The sequence below is a fragment of the Vitis riparia genome, chromosome 15 (assembly GCF_004353265.1).
Source record: "Vitis riparia cultivar Riparia Gloire de Montpellier isolate 1030 chromosome 15, EGFV_Vit.rip_1.0, whole genome shotgun sequence".
Taxonomy (NCBI): domain Eukaryota; kingdom Viridiplantae; phylum Streptophyta; class Magnoliopsida; order Vitales; family Vitaceae; genus Vitis; species Vitis riparia.
This window is the reverse complement of record NC_048445.1, coordinates 1,480,493-1,490,944: the sequence shown is the minus strand read 5'-3', so window position 1 is coordinate 1,490,944 and position 10,452 is coordinate 1,480,493. Positions and strand designations below refer to the sequence as shown.

General features: G+C 24.6%; 2 protein-coding genes across 2 annotated transcripts; both read right to left on the bottom strand.

Moving 5' to 3' along the window:
• Positions 1-461: 461 nt before the first annotated feature.
• On the bottom strand, positions 462-2,742 carry LOC117931566. Its single transcript, XM_034852543.1, has 5 exons — positions 2,523-2,742; positions 2,393-2,445; positions 1,711-1,831; positions 1,194-1,309; positions 462-628 (listed from the first exon to the last, which is right to left on the bottom strand). Exons 1-5 carry the CDS (start codon positions 2,712-2,714, stop codon positions 607-609), a joined length of 504 nt encoding a protein of 167 aa, XP_034708434.1. The 5' UTR covers positions 2,715-2,742; the 3' UTR covers positions 462-606.
• A 2,447-nt stretch (positions 2,743-5,189) lies between these two features.
• On the bottom strand, positions 5,190-8,498 carry LOC117932583. Its single transcript, XM_034853859.1, has 7 exons — positions 8,376-8,498; positions 7,714-7,800; positions 7,413-7,625; positions 7,101-7,274; positions 6,971-7,024; positions 6,573-6,716; positions 5,190-5,585 (listed from the first exon to the last, which is right to left on the bottom strand). Exons 1-7 carry the CDS (start codon positions 8,496-8,498, stop codon positions 5,190-5,192), a joined length of 1,191 nt encoding a protein of 396 aa, XP_034709750.1.
• Positions 8,499-10,452: the final 1,954 nt, after the last annotated feature.

The following is a 10,452-nucleotide window of genomic DNA, read 5'->3' as shown; positions in this document are numbered from 1 at the left end:
TTTTGTGAGCAACAACGTTATTAGAGGTTATATTTGATAAGTAGTGTTCCAATAAAAACGTTGAGGTTTAGTTCATAGGAAGCACCGAGGAAAGAAAAAAATGTCAAAAAAATGGTTTTTTTCATATTTGGTTTCATTATATTAAATATAATTAAAATTAATTAAAAATTTATATATTTTTAATTTATTTAATCTTAATAAACGAGGAATATAAAAATGATTTTTTTTTTTGTTTAGTTTGATATTTCAAGTTTTAAAAATATTAAAATTACTTTTCAAAATTATTATCAAATGCATTCTAAAAGATTAATAATTCAATAATTTCTTTTAAAATTATATTCATGCCCAATGTTACATATACAGCATCACTTCTTCTATTACTCATTTGTTGCATGCAAAATTTAAGAATAATAAAAAAATGAAATAAAAGATGAGAAATGCAAAATTGGAATGAATGGAAGAGGCGATAAAATCCATTCACTGGACCTCATTTGATTATTTATTTATGCTTCAGTAAATTCCATTCCCACATCAAGAAAGAGTCCAAAAACAAAATAAAATTTATTGAAGGAATTCCACTACTTCTTCCCTAATTGCTTCACGTACTCACGGAATGGAATCGAACAATCTGAAATCAAGAACACCATCGTTATTAAATATAATAGAAATATATTGTAAGATGCAAAAGGGCTTAGAGAAAGTTTTTTTTTTTTTTTTTAAATGATAAAATCGTTTTTTTGAAAAAAAAAAAAATCCTATTTTGAAGAGAGGATTTTAATATTTGAAGGGTTTTATTTTTGTAAATATATTTAAAAAACTATTTTTAAAAACAATATTATTTAAATAAAAAATTTCACAAAAAATAAAGTATGATAAAATTTCACAAAAGTTATATATTAAAAAAACAAACATTCAAATAAATACACTTTCAAACAATGCAGAGTAAAATGAGAATAGCATATATAAGAGTTGGTTTGAAAATATTTTTAAAAAATACTTTTTAAGTCTAAAAATAGTTTTTGAAAAAGAAATTAGAAGTTAGACAAAATTTAGGATTCCCTTCTAAAAAAAAATTAAAAAATCAATTATAATATTTCATAAAAAAAATATTTAAAGTGATTATTTTTCAAAAAGCCGTTTTTATTAAAACTATCCCAAAAAAATAATTATCAAACTCACTCCAAATAACTTACGTAGCATCCAGAATGTAGTGTCCAACATCGAGGTTTAAGCCTCGACCTCGACCTCGACCATTAGCATTAACATCGAAGTTTAAGCCTCGACCTTCATTATTCTCGTCCAGATAGCACTAAAAGGAATTTTAAAAATAATAAAAGAAATTATTTGCTTGAAATTTAAAGTATTACTAAAAACGAAGATTAGGTTTGGTTCTCAAAAAGTATCAAAGAAATAAAAAAATATTAAGAAAAACAATTTTATTGTGTTTGATTTTATTATATAAAATGTAAAAAAAAATTAAGTATAATTAAAATTATTAAAAAAATTATATATTTTTAAATTATTTAATTCATATATAGAAGAATTAAATCTATAAAAAATTTAAATAATATATAAAAATAATTTATTAAATTTATTTTTGATTTTTGATTTTTAATTTTTTACTTTTTCTCCCAATTTTCAGTTACTAATATTTGCTTTTAAACTTTCGAGAACCAAACGCTGAAATATAACAAAAAGAAACATATATACCACTTGGAAGCCAGCTAACACACGACATGAAATGCAGAGCACTCTCAATAACAGTATTGATTTTCCATTGGAGAGATGGGCAGTATGAAAACTTCTAGGCCTTTGGATCTCCAAATTTGCCCTATATATATATATATATATATAACAAATTAAATAAAATAGTGAGAAAAATGTTATCTCAATTCTCCCCAAAAGAAAATATAACATGGATTAAATTATGTTTGATTTTTGAAAAAATTGAAGGAAAATATAAGAAAAAATAGAGAAAAATAAAATAAGGTTAAAAAAAAATTCTAAAATCAACAAGTTATTTTTATATTCTTTTTCAAACTAATTTCACTTATTTTCTTTTATTACATAAACATAAAATAATTTTAAAATGTATATTCTTTTTTTTCACTTATTAATATTTTCTAGAACCAAACACACCCTTAAGAAAAATAGAGAAAAAAATCTTATAATATTCAATTTTTTTTTTTTCAAAAAATCTTTTTTTATGTTTGGTGTTTTATGTAAGGTATTAAAATAAAGATTTTTTTTTTTTTAAAAAAACTCATTTTTTTTTGGTTTTAACAAGTGTACAAAAATAATTTTTTAATTTTAAATATATTTTAATTTATTTTTATGAAAATTAAACAGAGCCTAAATTAAAAATGAAGAAAAAAAAAAAAAAACAACTTACCCTTCTTTAACATGATAAAAATTTGGGTAGGGTTTCCCATCGAGGCGATTCACCTAAAAATATAATAAAATAAATCATAAATGGCAGAAAAAATAAATACCAAGAAAGTAAAAGAATGTAGAGACATTACCTCCTCTATGAGGTGAGTCAAAGTAGAGGAGAAGGGGGTTCTACAATTCCTACATGCCAAAATTTTGATGCGTTTCCATTCAGATCCATACGGTTTGTATGGTCTCTTTGCCTTTCTTTTTTCTAATATCCCCTGCAACATTCCCTGAAAAACACCCTCGCAGAGTTCAGGCTGGCTAAGGAACAAGACCATTTCTGATATATGGAAAAAGAAAGAAAGAAGGAACACAAAACCCAGGATTAAAATGAATGGTAGGGAGAATATAAGCTTGAATTTTATATTGAAAGTATTGAAATTCAAAATAAGGATAATTATGATTTTTTTTTAAAATTTTGATTTCTTCTTATCCAAAAATATTACTTTGAATAAATCTCCATTAAAATATTGATGAAATTTTACTTCAAATCTCCTTTATTTCTTTATTTTGATTTTGAAACCATAGTTTTAGGAAATTGAATGTATTTTTATTCAAAATAAGGATAATTATGAAATTTCAATTTGTTAACTTCTCCCAATAATTTTGAATATTTGGGATGGAATAGCTGACAAAAGAAAAAGAAAAATTCTATTATATGTTTGGATTGGGATGTGAAGGAAAATTTTTCGTTTATGAGAAGAAAAAGGAAACAGAAAATATGGTTGTTGATGGTTCGGGTTTTTGGAAATTTTCACAAGAATAGAGTATTTTTAAAGAATATATTTTTAATTATTTTTAAAAATGATTTTAAAATATAATTGTATAAATATGGGGAATGATTTAAAATAAAATACTTATAAATATTTGAAAACATAAAAAAGGTTGAAAATATTCTAAAATTCTGTTTACTAATTGTTTTTAAAAATAATTTTTGAAAATAATTTTTAAAAATCGTTCTTTGATGTTGTCTATAACAAAAGTCTATTTGTGAACATTTTAAATAGGGTCTAAGTTTTTAAATAAATTGGATCTGTTCGACCATATTTTTTAATACTTGTTTTTAAAAACAAGTTCAAAAAAACATGATCACATGGATTCATGTTTTCCTTTTGTTATTAAAAACTTGTTAAAACAACTTCTACTTATTTTTAAAATATTATTCTCTATTTCACTTTATTTTTAAAATTGTTTCTAAATAATAATAGTCAAATAATATTAAAAATTTTTAAAAACAATTTTTTATTAATAAAAATAAAAAACCATTTTTAAATCACATAGCCAAACATGCTTTATTTTAGAAAATATTAAGAGCTTTTCCCAATAATTTTTTCTAAGAATCTTCTCCAAATATACTTTTATTCTAGAAAACATTACAAACTTGTTTGTGAATTATATTTAAAAATAAATTTTTGTTTTTTTAAAATAAAAAAATGTTTTTAGATTTATTTAACAAAAATAATTTTTTAAAATTCATTTAAAAAATAAGGTGTTTTCTAAGAATATATTTTAATTATTTTAAGTTTTCTTCACTCATTTTTTATTTATTGTTTTTAAAAATAATTGTAGAATGATTTAAAGTAAATAGAAGGAAAAAAGAGCCACAAGGGCCACTTGAATATTGGTTGATAGGACCTTTAAAAAGGCTGCACACTTAGAATATTTTCATTTTAGGAGACCACAAAAGGGATATCCATGACTTCACACCCTTTTTTTTTGTTTTAAATTGTTGCATTTTTTTTCTTCAAAATCCCTAAATAGTAACAATCTAAGTCCCAAATAGTCATGCTTTTTGAAACTTGTTTTTTTAAAAAAACATGGGTAAATAGGTTTATATTTTCCTTTTATTTTTAAAATTGATGAAAATAATTTCTAACTCTTTAAAAATTGTTTTATATTTTATTTTATTTTTAAAAATTGTTTTTTTAAGAACAACAACCAAACAATATTTAAAAATTTTAAAAATAATTTTCTGTTTTTTAAAAATAAAAAACTATTTTTAAATCGTACAACCAAACAAATTCCTATTTTTCCACCATCAGGGAATGAGGGGATTGTTTGAGTAATTCATACAATTGTTGGAGAGGGAAATGCACATATTAACAACAAGCTTAATTCTAGCACGGGATAAATTGATTATAAAAATATTTATCCACTTATAATAGAGTTACATTTATAGAAATATAAATTGAATATATATTCCATTTTTCTTTTTATCTTTAATATTAACATTTATAGAAATATAATCATGATATTGATTCAATATAAATGTACATTTAGCATTTCAAATTTCATTTAATAAAACAAATATAAAATTCAACTATTAAGAACATCTAAAAAAATGACATAAAATCTTTTTTTTTTTTTTTTAAATAAACTTTATTCACATATGCTTTATCATTCTATTATCCTAAAAAAAAAAAATCACTACATTTTTAATGCACATAATTATTATGTTTATCAATTTGTGAACACCCTTTATTATTTGTTTATGTCACAACATAAACATAATTAATCAAACCAGTCCAACCTCTTCCAAAAATTACTATTATTTAAAAAAAAAATTAGACTATCTAAGTCAATGGATGGGTGGTTTAGTTTTAGGAATTTGATTATTGAGTACAGAAACAGAAGTGATTAAAGAGGAAGATAGAAAAATTATAAAAACATCATGTACACAAACATTATTATTATTCATATCATAAAATGATATATGGAGAATTCTACGGTATCGAAATGAACACACAAAATAATTATAATCCGCTGTATCCACAAAGTCCACCAGCCCCACCAACAAAAATTCCATAACCCCACTCTTTAGAGAAGCCCTGACCCCCCACATTGTAGCAGATGGGACGGTTCTCAAATTTTGTAAGCATGCGATCATTAACATCAGTGAAATTCCCTCCCAATTTTTCTACAACCTTCATCCCTCTAATATAGCATGCTGACCCGTAGCCTCCTTGCGGCGATTTTGTGAACTTATGGCCGCTTCCCATTGGCGGAAAAGGATCTTCCCCAACAGCTGTTCCTCCCCATACTGCTGTGGTTGCATGGCTCGTGAAATTTCTCAACAAACCCTTAGGCCAGTACCCTATCGGCTCATCGTTTCTTCCATGAAGTAGCCACCAATGGCCCTTTTTAGAATCCTATCATCACACAAGTACAAGAATTAGAATAGCCTTTCTGGTGGTGGGTATATAGATTTGTATACCTTGCATAGGTTTGTATACCTTGAATCGCTTTTCTGACGTTTCTTTATAAATGAATTTATCTTTACTTATTAAAAAAAAAGAATTAGAATAACAAATTGTTGGATCGACAAACCTAATCAATCTTGTTACATTATCCAAGGAATGTCGGGTATTGAACTTCCTGTTGAGCTCATGGGATCAAGTTGTTTGCCATTCAACTTATACATTGAGCGACAAGTTTACTCCTCTTATATTTTGGCCCACTTATGATTTATGTTTCATTTTAAGGACAAAAATTATGTGTGGGAGCAATCAAGAAAAGTAACAAAGCCTTCACTATCTAACCTTTCATCTACGTCTCTATTGGTTTGTTCCACACACTTGAGTATTTGTTTTTTGTATGATACAAAAACAAAATAAATTTAACATAGTTATCCTAATAAAATCTTTTTCAAATTTAACCTATCTTTTTTTTCGACTCTAATTTATGTAACTTCAGTTACTAATTTTAATTTAAAAGAATCGATCTTCTTCCAAGCTGCCTCAAACATCTAAGTTGAGAGAGATAAATTGAACAAGTATAATAGTTTCCTATTAGTATGTACTATTAAACCCAAATAAGAGTTATTGGCTAAGAATTATGGTAGAGAAGTTTATGAATGTTTTCTTCACACTTACGAATGAACAAAATATTGAAGAATTGTAGACATGTGAAATCAAAATTATTGATATTGGGTTTTTATTACATAAAAAAAAAAAAAAAATCTTTTGTCATAGTAGAAGTAGAAGTAATGTAGATTATTTCTTTAACTTTTGCTTGATTGTGATTGGGTTAACATAAATGATGCTTAAGGATGAAATAATTAAATAGGCTTAATTGTCTGGAATTACTAAAATGTTATGTAATCTCTATGAAAATTTGAGAAGATTATTTTTACAAACCTTATAAATGGTAAGCTTGATATCATATTGCTTTCCATGATACTTGGAGACGTTGCGAATCTTCATACCTAGAGCAATCTTCCGGCTCGTTTGTACAAAACCAGGGCACCGGATGTTATAGCATAACTTTTGCTCAAATGCAGTCTAATATAAAAAGAAAAATATGGTCAGAATTATATGCTTTTTAAAAATATGAAGTATAATATATTATAGGTAAAAATAATCTTAAAAAAAATATAAAAATGAGGGCTATACGTATAATTTTCATTTTTTAAAACATGGGCATTATTTAATCATTTCCATCAAATGAGATTTTTTTTTTTTTTTTAAAATTGGGAATTATTTATGATTTAGGCACAAATATTTCTATAAAAAATGCAAAGCGTTTTGAAACTTACACTCCAAAATGTATGAAGTCTGGTGCTGTTGTCCTTGTATATACCCGGAAATATCTGAGAATTCAACCAGTTTTGAGAAGATATATAAATGTTAAAACTTCGAAGAATTGAGAATAATGACAATACTTACTGCCCATCCTGCTGCTAAAGTAGTACAACAGTAATCTTCGGGGCCAAAGAAGAGCTTGATGATCACATTGCTTTGTGGATCAGGTCCAATCATTGCAGGATTATATACATTCAGATATGCCTGTGCTCCATAGTATTTTGAGCTTGGTTTCAGTGTGGTCTGCTCCTCAGCCCTCTGATCATCACTCACAGACTTATTGCTTAGGTTATGTTTGATATCAAGAAAATGATTTTTCTTAGTATTTTCCGAGAACCAAATATAGTTTTAACGTTGATGCATGACATAAAAATGGTTAATGAAGAAGAGAATTACAAAATAACCGAATCCAATTTTGGCATCTGGTTGTTCAGAATATGATTTGAAGAAAGCTTCTTTGGCTCCCTTGAGATCTTCCTTTCGTGTTCTTTGAATTGGAACTGTTCCAAGTGGGCACCCTTCTCCAAGTCCTATTTCCACAGTCTGATCATCAGATGTAATTGATGAATCATCTATGGTGGATTTTGGAAATGACCCAGTTGGTTTCATCTGCATGCATGCATGATGATTAGGAAATTGATTATAAAAAATCTTTTTAATTATGAGAAAAATAACTAAGAATTAACTAATCCATTACCTGAACTTTATGGTTCTTAAAAAGAGAGTGGCCCAGAGTTGGTTGCTTGTTGATATCCACACAGTCATAGATATCGCCATCATGCTCCTGTAAGATTCAGTCATTATGTTTGATTAGGGAAAGCTAGATGTATTTAGGAAATTGAGGAGAAAAGTAAAAGAAAAAAAAAAAAATAATAAATTTAAGATATTTAGGGTTTGTTTCACAATCGTTTTGGAAAATGATTTTTTGTTCTTTAAAACAAAAAAATAACAAAAACACATTTAATAATTAAAAACTGTTTTTTTTATATTTTTTTTTTAAAACAAAAAAAATGGTGTTTTCAGAAAACATTTTTAGTTATTTTTATTTGTTTTCTAAGTATCGTTTTAAAAAATAATTATATAAATATATAAAATAATTAAAAATAAAATATTAAATATAAAAATTATTTATAAAACATGTTTAGAAAAATAAAAAAACATGTTAAATATATTTCAGGTTTCAAATAATTTTCAAATATTATTTTTTAAAATAGTTACTAAATAAACCCTTTATTTTCATTTTGAATTTTTCATAATAGAATTAAACATAAGATAATTATTTTTCTTAATTTTTTTTTCTATCTTCTGTGCAAGCATAAGCAAAAAGAAGACGAGGGAAGAGAAAGTAGGATTACTCACAATACTGAGTTGGCTTTCCCACCCAATGTCTTCTCCTCTTGGTGTAGCCCAAGCTCCATGGCCATTAACAATGGCCAGAAGAAGAAGCACACTGTAACGGTATATAACCTTCTTAGCTTCCATGGCTACCACACTCATATGCTTGTGAAATTTTTCTTGGGTTTGCATCTATTTATAGGCACTACAAATTAAATCTTTGACTTTCTTTTTCTTTTCTTTTTGCTATAGATAGAAATTATTGTGCAAATCCATCAGATTTTTTTTTTCTTTTCGAGGATACAATGCCTTAAATTTGAGTTTCTTTCTAATTAGGTAAAATCAAAACATACTATAATTGCAATTAATTAAAAGTAGTGAGTATTAATTACTCCTCCACTAAATGAAAATTTTTTTAATTACCATTTACCTTTTTTTTTCTTTTTTCCTTTCATTTTCATTTTTCATTATCAGATATAGACATTAAGATATAAGATGAATAAGATATATGATAACCAAGTGCCAAAATTGAAAATAGTTATTTTATCATTCAATTACTTTTTCGATTCTATTTTTGAAATATACAATTGCATACTATTAGACAATCTCAGTTTTGGAAAGTGATAAGAAAAGAAAAAAAATGATAAGAAAAATAATATTTTTTATGTTTGTTTTCATCGTGGAAAATATTAAAGAAAATCAATTATATATTTTTAAATTATTTAATTTTTATACTGTGGAGGAAAATAAGTGAAATAAATTTTAAAAAGCATATAAAATAATTTATTGACTTTGAATTCATTTTCTATTTTTATTTCATTTCACTTTTCCTTTCTATGTATTTTTTTCCACTATCTCTTAAATTATATTTGGTTCATGGAAAATGTTAAAGAAAGAAAAAGACGCCGAATATGATTTTTCCCTATTTGGTTTCAACATGAAAAATACATTTTTACATTTTTATATAAAAAAATACAAAAGAAAATAATATATAATTAAAATTAGTTAAAAAATTATAATTTTTTTATAAAAATAAGTGAAATAAGTTTAAAATAATATATAAAGATAATTTATTAATTTTAAATCTTTTTTTTTTCTTCATTTCATTTTTCCTTTTATTTCCTTTCTCCCACTTTTTTTATGAGTTAGCATTACAATAATAAAACAAATATAGTTGACTTATTGTGCAATATTTGAAATTAGTTTCTATAAAACCTTAGTATTTATTAATTTCTCTCTCACTTTACTAAATGCATTTTACTATTTATTACATGACATATTTATTATTGCAACAATTTAATCATACATTACAATATTATTTATAAAAAAATAGATTACAGCTAACATTCGAAGGAGTATAGATGTTTGATGTCTTAACTTCCTTAAAGATTCACTAGGAAATTTTTGAGCTTTATAGTAAGTTTGACAACCATTTAAAAAGTATTTCTAATATTTTTAATATTTGAAAGATAAAATTTTTAATTTCCTTAAAAATTCACTAGGAAATTTTTGAGCTTTATAGTAAGTTTGACAACAATTTTAAAAAGTATTTATAATATTTTTAATACTTGAAAGATAATTTTTTTTAAGTGTTATTAAAACTATAAATATTTTCTAATATCACTATCTGACATACTTTTTATTCTTATATAATAAACAAATTTTTGTAAAATAAAATCACCCCTATAGATTCTAGTTAAAATTACCAATAAATTAATTAGTGGGCAATTATTAGGTTTAGAAATATGCATAAAATACTTGTACCTCCTGTTTTGGTGGAAAGATGCTATATTTTATTTTATTTTTATAATCTCTTTTATTTGAGAAATAGAACATTGAGAGTGCATTATACAAGTAGAAAAAATTAATCAAAATCCTAATATATATTTGGTTATACCATAAAAAAAATAAAAATAAAAATAATTAAAATTAATTTAAAACTTATATTTTCAAATTATTTAATCTTTATAGTTAAATTAAATAAATTTGAAATAACACACAAAAATAATTTCTTTTCACTTTTTCTTTTTATTTTATTTCCTTAGTATTTTCCCCTAAGTTTTTGGGAAAAAGACTTGGGAAAAAAGAAGATAATATGAAT

Bases quoted from the DNA above. Each gene is read 5' to 3' on its own strand.
- LOC117931566 (XM_034852543.1), bottom strand. From the start codon at position 2,714: ATGGTCTTGTTCCTTAGCCAGCCTGAACTCTGCGAGGGTGTTTTTCAG. The intron at 2,446-2,522 runs GTAATGTCTCTA...TTATATTTTTAG, and splicing joins TGACTCACCTCATAGAGGAG to GTGAATCGCCTCGATGGGAA. The intron at 1,310-1,710 runs GTATATATGTTT...AATTCCTTTTAG, and splicing joins TGTTAGCTGGCTTCCAAGTG to TGCTATCTGGACGAGAATAA.
- LOC117932583 (XM_034853859.1), bottom strand. From the start codon at position 8,498: ATGGAAGCTAAGAAGGTTATATACCGTTACAGTGTGCTTCTTCTTCTG. The intron at 6,717-6,970 runs GTAAGTTTCAAA...TTTTTATATTAG, and splicing joins GACTTCATACATTTTGGAGT to ACTGCATTTGAGCAAAAGTT. The intron at 5,586-6,572 runs GTTTGTAAAAAT...GTGTGATGATAG, and splicing joins TCAAGCTTACCATTTATAAG to GATTCTAAAAAGGGCCATTG.